Below are 14,383 nucleotides of genomic sequence, written 5' to 3'. Positions count from 1 at the left end.
GGGGGGATTTGGTGTGGTTTGGTGGGATATGGAGGGTTTAACAGATATGGGGATTTTGGGGTGATTTGTGGGAATATGGGGCGTTGCGGGGATAGGGGCAGGTTTTCAGGAGATTTGGGAGTATTTGGGGTGATATGGGAGATTTTGGGGGATATGGGGAGGGATTTTGGGGTGATTCAGGGGATGAGGGTTTGGGATGGTTTGTGGGATATAGAGGATGTTTGGAGGGGATCAGTGGGATTGGGGTGCTATAGGGAGGTTTGGTGGTTGTGGGGAGGTTTGGGGGTGATTTAGGGGATGTGGGCGTTTTGGGGTGGTTTGGCAGGATACGTGTGGTTTTGGGATAATATGGGGGATATGGTTGTGTTTTAGCGTGATTTGGGGGAATATGGGGGTTTGGAGTGATTTGGGGTAATGGGTTGGTTTCGGGTAAATGTGCTTTGGGGATTATCGGGGATATAAGCGGTATTTTGAAAGGATATGGGTGTTTGGGGATTATAGGGGGGGTTTGAGGTGATTTGTGGGGATCTGGGGAGCTATGGAGGGTTTAGGGGGGATTTGGGGGCATATGGGAGGGTTTGGGGTAATATGGGGAGGTTTTGGGGTGATTTGGGGGATATCGAGGAGGTTTGGGGGTATAGTAATTTTGGGGGTGATATGGGGGTCTGAGGGGATATGGGGGTTATGGGGGGTTGGTCTGGGGGAGCCCTCGGCATTGGGGTTCTTGTGCCATTTCTGGGGGAAGCTGCGCCGCATTTTGAGCAAGGGCTCCTGAGGACGCTCCAGCCCCGGGGGCTTTGTTTCCCTTGGCCTGTCCCATGCCACCCTCTCCTGTCCTTCCCAAGCCCCTCTCTGGTGTTTCAGAGGGAACTGGAATCCCCTTCCACTCCCTGTTTGGATGGATTCGTTAGCAATAATCCACTTCTCCCCCACTTTTCACGGTGCGTTGGAAGGGATGCAAATTCCAGGAGTATTTTCCCGTGACGCTTCACCTTTGCACATCGAGGTGGCAGAAAGTCCAGCATTTTCCCAGTGCTGTGCTTTGCTTTGCAGGAGACAAATCCCTTTTGAGCAGGTTCTGCTAAAATTGAGAACCTCCTGAGACGTCATCCCCAGCACATCTGGTCCTGCCAGGGCCAGGGGCGGGTGTCTGAGCCACGTTTGCTGATGGCACTCGAGGAATCAAAACCCGGTGGGGAGGGTTCAGCTCCTCCGCCGTGGGGTGAGGTGTCCTGCCCGCAGGGAGAGCGGGTCGCTGGGACTGTCCCGCCGTGAGACGCCCCCGAGCAGCTTCACTCGGGTCCTTGCCCCCGGCAGGAGGGAGCCTGGCCGGTGACAGCCCAGGGGACCCGGAGCTGTCCGTGCGGTGCTGCAGATCGTGACCTTCCTCCCCGTGCTGGCCTTCGGCACGGCGCCCTGGCTCTGCTGCGACGCCTGGGTACGTGCCCCCGTGCCCCGCCGAGGAGGACGCCGTCCCTCCTGTGACAAACACTCCCAGAAGCCCTTCAGGCGCTACTGGGGGAGGCTGAGGCTGAAAATCACGGTCCTCTTCTCGCTACCCCCAACCTCCTGCGCTCTGCCCCAGCGCCCCGATCGCTGCACGCCCTCAGCAGTATTTTTGCTGCAAAATTAACGTCCCTTTTTTGTGGCTTTCTACTTGGTGGCTCTGCAGCCACGGGGCCGGTACCTGCAAGGCCTGTAGAAGTGAGGGGAGCAATTGTCACGTGTGTCGCCTTCCCTTTTGCTGAGGGAGCTGTTGAGTTATGGTTTGCCCAGCTGGTGTCTAGAGCAGGGTGAAACCTGCAGATTGACGTTCAAGGTCTGTTTAAAGAGTGGGAGGCATTTTTGCCAGGGATGTGCCCTTTAGGGCAATAAAAGGGGAGAGCGAGTCTTACAGCTGGGGGCACAGGGGGAAACGTCATTAAATGTCTTTGCCAGCAGCAGAGGAGTTTGTTGCTTTGGTGAGACCCCAACACCCCGGTGGATCTCACCTGCCAGCCGCTGGCCCCGGCTTTCACACCTAGTTGGGAACAAATCCGCTGTGTCAGCCCTGATTGCACCTTGGTAGCTGCCAGTGCTGGGTCAGGACATGGCCATTTGGTAATCTCTCTGCCCAAGGCGAGATAGATAATTCTTTTTTTTCTTCTGCTTGCTTTGCTGTTCATTGGATGAAGGACTTGTGGCTCAGCCCCACGGATCCAACCGCTTGCACCGTAGAGGATGAATTTCTCCCTGCAGATGTAGGAAATGCGGGGAGCGGATGTGCCCCCCAAGGGTAACTGGGGGCAATAAGGTGCCCCCTGCGCTGGCCCGCCCGCCCCTCTGCATCCTGCCTGAAGACAGCGCCCACCCAGAGGTGGGGGGAGACCAAAGGGCTGGGGGGACCCTGCTGGCTCCGCCAGGTTTGCCGTTTGTTCCAAACGAAGAGTCAGCGAGACTTGTTTGTTTGTTTGCTTAATCACAGGTGTCTTTCGGTGCTTTCTGCCAGAAGACGCCTCCTGAGGATCAGCACTGCTCCTTTCCCCCCTCTTTTCGGCCTGTGAATCCCATGCTGTGGAGCTCCAGCCCGCAATAACCGCGGAGCAGCACAGCGTGCAGCTCCCTGCTCCTCTCAGGGAGCTCCTCCCGCCACGTTTTGGGGTCTTTGGGTCCAAATCAAATGCAACCCAGCACAGATGGGGACCGTCAGAGCACAGGCCCTGGGGCCCAAATTCAGGCTCCCACGTCCCAGCTGAGGCCAAGCGTTTCTGATAAAGCACGATGGGAACCTGGCACACAGCTCGCCTGATTATTTTAATCTTTTATTTCTATTGTCGGGAGGTGCCCAGGTCCCGCCGGGGCCCGGGGCTTCCCCGCAGCGGCCTGAGGTGGCTCCGGTGCTGCCACTCGCTGCCACCATCTCCAGAACCGCGGAGCACAGGGACCTGCCTGGGGGGGCCCTGCCACCGCCGGCCCCGAGCGGCCCCCCCAGCCCCGAGCAGCCCCGTTCCTCTCGGCGCTGGAGGGTGCTGAGCCGGGCGGTCCCAGGAGCCCGAGGCCGAGGAGATGGCCGCTGTCGCTCGCGGCGCAGAGTCCGGCACCCACACAGAGACACGCGGGGTGGTGGCACGTGCGTCACAGTGACACCTCTGTGAGGTCACAGCCCTGCGGCGGGGACACCTCTGTGATGTCACAGCCCCTGGCCCCGCATCACGCCCCCTCGCCGCTGGTCCCCAGTATAAAAGCAGCCGCCCAGGGCAGGAGCTCCACAGCTTCAGGCAGGCTGCTGCGCACCGGCTGGGGCTGCCATCGCGGCCAGGCCAGGAACCGCTTTCCTGCCTTCCCAGCTCCTGCCTGCACGTGTCGCAGAGCTCAGGCACTGCCCTGCCCCGAGGAGGGCAGCGCTTTGACCGGGCGCTCGAGAAGCCAGAGGAAGGAGAGGAGCCGTCGGGGCAAGGTGAGTAGTTTGGACTTTCAGTCAGCCCTGACGGGCACAGGCCGTGGCACTAGATGGGCATTGTGGGCCCTTTCCAACGGCACCATTCGATTTGATTCGAGTCGGTTCTGGATCTGCCCGGCAATGGAGAGAGTTGAGAAAAACTCCCTGGAGGTTTTGTCCTGCGTGCGGCCAAGGCACGTAACCCCCCCTGAGCATCAGCTCTCTCCGCCCTTCCTCTCCGGAGAGATGCTCCCGTCCCTTCGGCATCGCTGTGGCCCTGTGCTGGACTCCAGTATGTCCACGTCTGTCCCGTACTGGGCAGCCCAGCGCTGGGCACAGCAGACTTGCCAAATGGGGCTTTTTTTTCCCACTTTGGTGCCCAAGAGCCCTGCGATGTCCAGGGAGTCACTGTGACCCCGCTAGAGCAGCATCACAGCAGGTGGGGGCACCGGATGGGACCCCCATCGCAGAGGGGGATCTGCTGGAGGGGGACACCGCTCCCGACCTGCCACACCCCCACCCTCGTGCCGCCATCGCGGCGAGGCCAGGAACCGCTTTCCTGCCTTCCCAGCTCCTGCCTGCTCATGGCGGAGAGGTCACTGCCCTGCCCGCAGAGCAGGAGCACACAGAGATGCCCCCGGTGTCACTCGTCTGCCCCAGGACAGTCCCTGGCATTGGTGGCAGCACCGGCACAGCCCCCGGGCAGAGCAGGCGCCTCTTGAGCAGTTCTGCTGAAGGTGACGAGCTTTGTCTCTCTCGTTTGCAGTGCAAGATGCCATCGGGGGAGAAGCACTTGGCAGAACAGGGCCCCTCGTGCTGTGCTGGCAGCACCAGGCAGGCGCCCCAGGCCTGCGGGAGCGGGTGCGGGCCCTGCCTCTCCTTGCTGTCCTGCATACAGGAGTGGGCCCGCAGCCACATCACCTGCCCCAAGTGCCGCCACGTCTTCCGGCAGGTCTTCCCGCAGCTGAGCCAGGAGACGCAGCACGCCCGGGGCTACGACACCCCCAGGAGCAGGAGCCGGTCCCGCAGCACCGAGCGCCACGTTCACTGGGCGTCTCCGTGGGCCCCGCGCAGACATCGGCGGCGGGCGGACAGGGAGCATCCCGGTGGCAGGGACAGTGTCCGGAGCAGGTCTCCCAGGCAGGACCGGGAGGTCCCCACTGGGCAACCAGGCACCGCGGCCCGTGACTCCACGGCCAGGCAGAGGAGCGGGAGCAGGGGCAGCAGCAGCAGCAGCTGCTCCACAAGGAGCCAGTCCCGCGGCACCTGGGGCTCAGAGCAGCGGGAGCGCCGAAGGAGCATGGACATGGAAGAGGGCCAAGCTCTAAGGCGCAACGGGAAAACCCCAGCTGCTGCTGGGAGAAGATCCCGTCGCCAGCTGAGAACCCGCAATTCCTCCGGACGACGGTGAGCGGCAAGGAGCCGGTCCCGGCGCAGGTCCCGCAGCGCTGCCGGGCGTAGGGGCTGGTAGCCCAACCTGCCAAGGGGGGACACGCAGCGCTGAGCCCCTGAGCGGGAGCTGCCGGGGCAGCGCAACCAGCCCGGGGACGCAGAAGGCCTCGAGGGGGCGGTTGTGCGGCACGTGGACGGCGGCAGTGGCACAGTCACCCCGCTGCTGCTCGCAGCTCGCAGGACGGACCCTCCAGAACCCCTCTGGGCAACTGTCCCAGGGCCTCCCCTCCCTCCAAATAAAGACGAGTTTTGCACCGCACTCAGCGCGAGAGAGGTTCCTTTAGTTCCATTTGTGCCCGTTGTCTGCTGTCCTGCCACTGGATCCCCCTGAGAAGGGGCGGGAGCCCCTCGGCCCCCACAGGCCTTTTCTGCACAGGACCCCGGTCAGGGCAGAAGGGAGCGGATTTCTCCAAGGCCGCAGGGCTGAAGGGGACGAAGGCTCTTATGTCTTCAGGCCCCGGGACACAGCCCCTGCCCCAACACTGGAATCAAGGCTGGGGGGAAGAATTCCTTCCCCTGGAGAGGGGGTTAAAGGGACAGACTTTCTTCTAGAGCGCTCCCTCCTCAGGCACAGTCAGGGCCAAGCAGGAAGGCTGGTGCAGGGCTCCATAAACCAGAGGGTGAGAGGAACCTCCCCAGAGCAGGGCCTTGGGCTGAGCAGCCCCACGCTCAGCAGGGCTGGGGCAGGGCCTGTAGCGGGCTCACAGCACCCCGCAGCCTGGCCCTGCTGCGGCCGAGCGAGCTGCCTCCTGCGGGAACGGCTGCCTGAGGGACCCCGCCCCAGCCCCGGCACCGTCCCGGGTCGCTCTGGGGCCGTCGCTCTGCTCCCGCCGCCACGACTCTGGGCGGACAAGGTCAGGGGCCGCGGTCAGGGCCGCGGGCCTGAACCGTGCCGGGGCCGCCGAGGGGCCGGGACCGGGGCCTCTCCATCCCCTGCCCCGCCCGGCCCTCGGCACCGGGGGCTGTCGGCGAGCGCAGAGGGCGGCTCGGCCGCGGGGCTGCGGTTGCTGCTCTGCGGGTGTTGAGCTGAGCGGTCGCTCCACGCGCCCTTTGTAAAGGCCATCGCTGCCAGAGTGGCCTCTAGATGGATCCTGTGTGTTTGACAGCTGACAACCATTGTGCTAACAGCTATTGTACTAAATATGTTTGTCCTGAATATATAGATCTCCTTATTTTTCCTTACGTATAGGCAAGAGAACAGATGGAAGTGCTCGGGCCTGGACAATAGGCCCAAGCCAGAGTCAATCCTTAGATCAATCCTGTCTATTTTATAGCTGACAGCCATTGGATTAGTAGGGATTGGACTGAACGTGTTTATGCTAAATATATACCTATCTCTCTCCTGATCTTCCCTTGTGTGCAGGCCAGGTAACAGGGTCACAGAGACAGCTGTCTGGCCCTGTGACCTGGCGTGAGACCTTGCCCATAAATCAATTCGATGAGCTGGGAAACTCCCTGAGCTTCTCCCCTGAGCCCTGGCCCGGCTCTGGGAGAATCTAACGTGGGAACGGAAGCAGATATTTCCGCTTCAAACAAAGGTGCCAGCTCTTCTGCCTTGCTGATTCTGGGCTCTGCAAGGCCGGACCCGCTCCCAGCGACTCTGGAGGCCTCAGCTACGGGTGGAGGCACCGCGTAGGATTTCCCCCTGGCAGGGAAAGGCTCAACAAACCCTCGGTGTAACCGGGGCTGCCAGGGACTGCGGGAATGGGGGATGGCAACGTCTGTGAGTGGGGATGGATCTTTCTGAATCACCGTTCTCTCTCTCTCAGGCAGGGATGGTTTGATGCGTTACCCTGTACCTTCCTATTTGTTTACGCGCGCTGTTCTGTCTTTCCTTACTGTATGGTTTCTGTCTTCTTCTGTTACCTTCTGTGGTTCTTTTGAGTACAATACGCCTGCTCTTTTCCCTCTGGTGTCTGAGTTAAATTGGTATCCCTGCTGAGCAAAACAAGCCCCCCGGTGCTGTGGTTTCTGCTGGAGCTGCAGGGTGTTGGCAGCACCCTGGTGTGGTGGCTACTGCTGCGTGGTGCTTACACAGCACCAGGGCTGCGCTGGGACGGGGTGGGCGAGATCTCGGGAGGGGACACAGCCAGGACAGCTGACCCCAGCTGACCCAAGGGACATTCCAGACCCTGTGACGTCTGCTCAGTATAAAGCTGGGAGGAAGGGGGAAGGGGGGGTCACCCTTGTTCCTCCGAGGCAACCACTCCGCGTATGGGAGCCCCGCTTCCTGAGACGGCCCCACAGCGCCTCTCCGTGGCAAGGACAGAATAAATCTGGGTCCTTTTTTTGCTTCCGCACACTGACCTTTGCTTCGCTTTGCTTCTATTAAAACTGCTTTTGTTTTACCCATAAGGGTGTTTTGGGGTGTTTTTCCCCTGTCCTATTTTCTATCCCCTCTTTGCCCTGTTGAGGAAGAAAGGCGAAGGGGGGAAGGGACAGAGCGACTTGGGGGGTACCTGGCATTTAGCCAAGGTCAAACCACCACAAACTTCATTGCCACTGTTATCTGGGGTATCTAATGTCTTTAATCTTTTATGTCTTTTCACCTGTTCCGATAGAATGACCCTTTCTGAAGTCACCTTTTCAGATGCAAACTCTCTAGAAAAAGGCCCTTTCCATTCCCCTTTAGTGTTCTCATGCCCTTCCTTTTGGTTCATTCAGATTCCTCTCAGCTTGCGAGCTGCTGCTTTGAACTTCAGGTGGTTAAAAGCTTGCCTGTCTTTCAGGAGACTGATTGTCTCCTTCGCTAACTCTTTCATTAGGTTTATATCTACCTTTTCCTATCTGCCAACCTCAACTCTTTCTCCTGAGATTACCCTTGTAGAAAGGCAGCCTCACTGGAGACAGCTTGTCCTTCTGGGAGAGGGATGTGGTTTGTTAGATATGAAACTTGATTATTTTTGACGTTTCCTTGCTTGAGAAAAGCAGAAATCCTTCTGCGCCCGTGTGCAGCCGGTTCTCTAAGGAGAGCAGGTGGGAGATTGTGCAAAGGAGCTGTAACCTCCCGCTGCAGAGATCAGAGGAGAAATCTGATGTAAGGAGAGATGATGCGAGTGCCAGGCGGCTGAGGAGAGCAATGCTGAGCCGGGAGGTGAGGACACAGGTTGTCCGTACGGTGTTGGACCCCAAGGGACTGTCCAGGAGACCTCCTGAGGAGATGCTCTGCACCAATACCAATCAGAGAGTGCTGCTATCGCCTCTTCTCTCAATGTAAAGTAAAACAATGTGCTCTTTAAAGTACAGATTGATTTTTATTAGGTGCACTTTGAAATCGTCATTCTCAGCTACACTCTGGAATTAATTCAATTAGCTGTACAAGTCTTGAAGGCTTGAAGAAAATGACAGCAAGAGAAGTGACTCATGAGGGCGTTCTGTATTTTAATGAGCCCCGTGGTGCGTTTGGCCCCATGTCCATGATCCTCAGGGAGTGAGAGGAGACTGAGCAAACTACTCAGCAAGTCCCAGTCAGAAGCAATCCCAGAGTACCCTGAAGCCCTGACTGGCCCCACTGAGGGCCAGCACTGACAAAGCCTCTGCAGGGACTCGTTAGAGCAGATAATTGGAGGCTGTGATTGCAGGCAGGCAAAGGCCCCGTGCAGGGGGCTGTAGTGCTGCCAAACCCTTGGTTTGTTTGCTGCAGCAGAAAGTCCAAGCCCTGACCCTCAGCCCTGGGAATCCACACCAGTCTAGAGGTGGCCTCCCCAGCGCTGAGTCAAGGGCGATGATAACGCCCGGGTTTGCTTTGCCACGCTCCCTCTAACGCAGCCCTGTAGGCTGTTGTCCTTGCTCACGGTGACCGTGCACCACTGACTCCTATGGAATCCCTCTTCATGCCCAGGCCCTTCCTCCCCTGAGGGTCAGTCCCGGGCTGTTCAGGTCCCAACTGCCCTCATACCTGGGGTTCAAAATCTTTCATCTCTGTTGGTCAAACCCCTCTTCCCTCCCCAAATCTGACATCTCTCTTGTCCGAGTCCTGCAGGAGGCCTTTCCCCAGCACCTTCCCCGGGGCTGAGGTGAAGGTGGCCCGCCTGCAACTCTCCCAAACTCCTTTCTTGCCCTTCTCAGGTGAGGCTTGGTCCTTGCCTTTGCTGAGTACCATGGAACTTCCCTGCTTGCTCTGGCTTTTCTGAGATGATTGAGAGAGGAGGTCTCACAATAATGCCAGCCAGCTCCACCACCACCGCTCTGCCCTTTCCCACACCCAAAGCCTTCTAACTATCACAAACTTCCAGAGGCATGCCCACAAAACAGCACACACTTGCCCTGGTCCTCTGGGCCTGTTCACAAGGGAACCAGAGAGGATTTCTTTGGCAGGCCCACAGCTCTGATGGGGTCTCTGTGCAGCTCAGAGCTTTCCGGAGAACTTTTCTGAGTGCCCTCCTTGTCCCCCACAACATCTCTGGCCCACAGGCTGTAGATGAGGGTATCGAGCAGTGGGCTGAGGATGGTGTAGGAAAAGGGGTTTGTCAGACTGCGTCAGGAGGGCTGTTCTGGGCATCGCACAGACAAGGATGAGGGTGTCACGGGGACAGTGACACTGGTGAGGGGAGATGAGCAGCCGGACAAGACCTCCTGTCTGCCCACGCTGATGGCAGAGCTGCCCCAGGCCGGCAGCTCTGACGCACAGACAGGGTGCCCGTGTGAACAGGAAGGGCAGGCTGGCCCGAAGAAGAAGGTTATGGAAGCAAACACCATGAATGTCACGGTGCCACTGCAGGAGAGCTCCACTGAAATCACGGAAGAGGTGGCCCACCCCACTGGGGCCACAGAGCTCTGTCTGTGACAAGAATGAAATGAGTGCTGCCGATGACAGAAATACCCCCAGCTAAGGTACAGCTGCCTCCCCAGGACAGACCTTCCAGTCTGGGCATCTTGCAGAGAGAAGCGGGCGGCACACAGCCCGGTGCTGATCTTTGCGTGCGGCCGCCAGTGGGAAACACTCAGCACATGCAGAAGGTGCCCAAACTAGCACGCACACTGCTGTGAGCAGAGGGGATTCCAGCGAGGAAGAACATTTGTTTCTCTGTTGGTTGATGAAGCAAATCGGCAAGGAAGTTCAGAGAGGGGAAGGGTGAAGGTACGTGTGTCCCTGAGTGCATTCATTGCCCCTAGATGTGCTCTGCCCCTTCTGAAACCTGAGAGATGACTTCTTCTACAGGGCACTGTCCATCAGGCCCAGAAGGTCTGCCAGGGTGGGGCTGGGGATGTTCTACATGTGCCCTGTGTGGGGTGGCTGAGGGAGCTGGACACCGTTTGCCCAGCGGTGTGGAGGCTTCAGACACTCTAGAAGTAGCCTGAGAGGGAGCGAGGGGTGAGTTCAGAGATGGGGGAGTTCTCTTTGTAGGGAGATACAGCAGGAGCAAGAACTAATGCCACAGAGTGCAGGTGGGGAGGCCCAGAGCGGGCACAGAGCAATGTCCCTGGAAGGGCAGGGCTGTGGTGGAACAGGTCACCCCGAGGGAGACTGGAGCAGCCCCAGGCTTTGTGTTTCACGGAGCAGGCAGGGAGGACGGGGAGATCTCAGGAAAGGAAGGGAGATGCTGAGGTGAGAGCAAGGTGTGGCAGCCGGGTGGACATCTCCAGCCTGCAGAGAAAGAGGTGCAGGTGTGGGACACGGTGGGACACCTTGGGGTGGGGACAAGAGAGGGATGAGGAAACTCTGACAGTGCCCCAGCAGAGCTGAGCTCTCTCTGCCCTTGGCTCTGGCTGGTGTCTCTGCCACTGGTGGCCATGAGGAAGCCCCTTCCCCTCCCAGCACTGGGTCTCGTGGCCTCCCCTTCCCCAGCCGAGAGCCTGGGAGGTGCTGGACCATGGTCCTGCCCTTGGCATTGCCCGTCCCCACATGACACTGCCCCAGGAAGGGCCCTGAGCAATGGGGCAGGGACGGGATTCCCCCTCCCAGGGGCTGGGGTCAGGTCTTGGCCCTTGTGTTTAATGTAAGACATGGAGGGTCACTCAGAATCTGTTCCACCTTGCCATGGCCTTTGTTTACCTGTCAGCTCTGCCTGGCGCTCTCAGCTCTAAGCAGCCCTGGGGAGGCTTTGTCAGTAATGGTCCTCACGGGGACACATTAACACTGCCATGGCCTGGGGAGTTGGCATCAGAGTTTCACTTTCTGACAGGCACCCGCCTTGTTCTGCCACTGCCTGAGGTCCCTGGGCTCGGCACCAAACCCACCCGCGGGGTCCTTAAAATGCCTGGGGCTGGTCCTGTGCTGCGGAGCTGGGCCGGGCTCCTGGGCCGGAGGGAGCTGAGGGCAAGTGGTCAGCGCTGCAGAGAGCCAGCTCTGCCCAGGAGCAGCTCCTCTGCAAAGGGCAGCAGGGCCGAGGGCACTGCCTGCAGGCACCGAGGGCACAGGAGCCGGGCACAGCGAGGGCAGAGGCAGACGGCCCTGGGAGGGTGCTGAGAGCTCAGAGGAGGAGAAACCTTGCCAGCCCGTGACACCGTCGGTCTGTGGGTGCGGGGCAGGGCAGCTGCAGGTGGCGGAGGGATGTGGTGCAGCCGGCACAGCCCCAGGAATGTCCCTCCTGTCCAGAGGAGGAGGCCGTGCTCCCGAGCAGGGCTTCCCTGCTGCGCTGCCAGAGGGACAGGCCACGGCTCTGCCTTCTCCCGGGGACGGCTGCGGGGGGGTGCAGCCGCGGGTGCAGCCGCGGGTGCCCAGGGCTGTCCTTCCGAGCAGGGTCCCTGCACCCCCGGGGCTGCGTGCTGGGGCAGGGACTCTGCCGCCGGCCAGGGTCAGCACTCAGCCTGCCCGGGGAGCTGCCCGCGGCGCCGGGGGGAGCAGCTGTGGGGGGCAGGAGAGACCCCCGGCAGGGCAGGGTCCTGCTGCTGTGGAGAGAGAGGCTGCTGCGTGGGGCAGGGCTGCTCCCAGCCCCACATCACCCCCAGGACACGGGCAGAGGCAGCATTTCAAGAGGAAGCCCAAGGCAGGGATTACTACCAAGAGAAGGAGCTTGCTTATGGCTGGGTTTACAATCTCCTGCTTTTGCAGAATTTGGGGAGAGAAATGGAAAAGGAGTTCTCGCGCTTGCAGAAGGCACTGAGACACCGGAGCTGAAGCCCCGAGTGAGCAGCATCTCTGACAGCAGCTTCCTAAAGTGCCTTCAGCCACTCCCCCGCCTCTGGACAGCACCAGCATCACCCATCAGGGTTGCTCTGACCTGCCCTTTTCGACCTGGGAACAGGAATATGCGCCCAGGCAGTGCCCTGCTAACAGGCAGGTTTCTCTAGCGCCAAGGTGAGTGCACAGAGCTTGGGACGGGGTCTGTCCGTGCTGACAGGGAAAGACCTGGCACAGGGAAGCACCTTCCAGGGGGAAAAACTGCAGAGAGCGGGGCTACGGCCCGGCAATGAGAGGAAATGCAGACAGAAACGTGGGAGGGAGAGTTCAGAAATCTCCATCTCATCCCCTCCAGCGCAGAGCCCTTCCTCTGAGCAAGCCCCCTGCCTCCTCCTCTCCCACCAGCGAAGCCTCTGCTCTCAGGGCAGTGGGGTCCAAGGCAGGACCCTCCTCCTCTCAGCCTGAGCTGCAGCAGAGCCGGGGTGCAGCTCTGCAGCCCCGTGCCCAGTGCCCTCTGCAGAGCTCCGGGGCTGGGAGCAGCCGCCCGGCAATGTTGGTGTCTGGGAGGAGGCAGCACAGCGGCGGAAGGGTAACGCTGTCCTGGGGCTGAGTGCTCTGCAGCGGATCCCTCTGCTCTCAGCAGTGTCTGGTTGTGTTCCAGGGTCACGTAAGAATGTCATTGCCCTCCCTGTCATCAAAGACAAGCCCAGGGCAGCTCCGAACAAGCTGGTGGGACAGAGCAGCTGCCCGCACTCTGCGCTAAGCCGCAGGCTGTGCTCCTTCCCTCACAGGACTTGCTCTGATCTCCCTGGGTGCAGCAGAAATGCTGGGCGTTTCTCACCTCCAAGAACACTCCCCAGGTCAGATGGGGGAGATCTAAAACACCCAGACCTCTCAAACTCGTTCCTTAGCCCTGGGAGTGCAGGTGCTGACATCCCTTCTGCATTACAAAGGATTGCATCTGAGAAAGTCAGACCCCAGCTCTGGCTCCTACCCCCCATCCCCACAACTCCACTGCTGCATAGCAGGGCTGGCTCCTGGGCAGCCAGCAGGCAGAGGCCCCGCTCCCCACGGCACAGAGTACCAGCTAGAGATCCAGGCACGGAGCTGACAGAAGTTCCCCGACAAAAGGAAAAATGAGATGTGTGGGTGTGCAGTGGGGACAGGGGTGTTGGGAAAGGGCTTTGGTTTTGCTCAGAAAAGTCTGCTCTAACTTGTTAACCACACTGTAAATAACACTGTTGTTTCCCCCTTGGTCAGTCCCCATGTCCAGAGGTAGCAGATGTCCAACGGCAGCTCCGTCACCGGGTTCCTCCTCCTGGCATTCGCAGACAGACGGGAGCTGCAGCTCCTGCACTTCTGGCTCTTCCTGGGCATCTCCCTGGCTGCCCTCCTGGGCAACGGCCTCATCATCACCGCCATCGCCTGTGACCACCGCCTGCACACCCCCATGTACTTCTTCCTCCTCAACCTCTCCCTCCTCGACCTGGGCTCCCTCTCCACCACTCTCCCCAAAGCCATGGCCAACTCCCTCTGGCACAACAGGCACATCTCCTACCTCGGATGTGCTGCCCAGCTATTTTTCTTTGTCTTCTTTTTTGGAGCAGAGTTTTCTCTCCTCACCATCATGGCCTACGACCGCTACGTTGCCATCTGCAACCCCCTGCACTACGGGACCCTCCTGGGCAGCAGAGCTTGTGCCCACATGGCAGCAGCTGCCTGGGGCTCTGGGTTTCTCTATGCTCTGCTGCACACAGCCAGCACATTTTCACTGCCACTCTGCAAAGGCAACACCCTGGGCCAGTTCTTCTGTGAAATCCCCCAGATCCTCAAGCTCTCCTGCTCACACTCCTACCTCAGGGAAGTTGGGCTTATCGTGGTTGGTGTCTGTTTGGCTTTTGGGTGTTTTGTTTTCATTGTGGTGTCTTATGTGCAGATCTTCAGGGCCGTGCTGAGGATCCCCTCTGAGCAGGGACGGCACAAAGCCTTTTCCACGTGCCTCCCTCACCTGGCCGTGGTCTCCCTGTTTCTCAGCACTGTCATATTTGCCCATCTGAAGCCCCGTTCCCTCTCCTCCCCAGCCCTGGACCTGGTGGTGTCATTTCTGTACTCGGTTCTGCCTCCAGCTGTGAACCCCTTAATTTACAGCATGAGGAACCAGGAGCTCAGGGATGCCTTGAGGAAGGTGTTTTCATGGACATTTTGCAGCAGTGACAAGCAGCCCATCTCTCTCCACAAATGAATTCCAGTGGATCCCAGAGCAGGGCTGAGGGGTTTATTCTTTCCTGTGTTATTAGCAGTACTACTACTGCTTATGTTTTTACCATCATCACATCAACCACATCATTATCATTAACCTTGACAAGGATAATGTTCCTACACAAACATTTTCATTCATCCCCATTCTGCTGAGGCATTAATCACTTCTATTTCACTTTGAATCCACGTAA

The 14,383-nt window shown here is 59.3% G+C and overlaps 1 protein-coding gene across 1 annotated transcript; it reads left to right on the top strand.

Moving 5' to 3' along the window:
• The first annotated feature begins 13,215 nt into the window (after window positions 1-13,215).
• Window positions 13,216-14,175, top strand: LOC141974181 (olfactory receptor 14J1-like). The gene has a single exon (XM_074933519.1). It carries the CDS (start codon window positions 13,216-13,218, stop codon window positions 14,173-14,175), a length of 960 nt encoding a protein of 319 aa, XP_074789620.1.
• The last annotated feature ends 208 nt before the right edge of the window (window positions 14,176-14,383 follow it).

This window comes from Athene noctua, unplaced genomic scaffold, assembly GCF_965140245.1.
Source record: "Athene noctua unplaced genomic scaffold, bAthNoc1.hap1.1 HAP1_HAP1_scaffold_34, whole genome shotgun sequence".
In the NCBI taxonomy this organism is placed as follows: Eukaryota; Metazoa; Chordata; class Aves; order Strigiformes; family Strigidae; genus Athene; species Athene noctua.
Note: the sequence above shows the minus strand (reverse complement) of the source record. Positions and strands in the feature narration are given on the sequence as shown.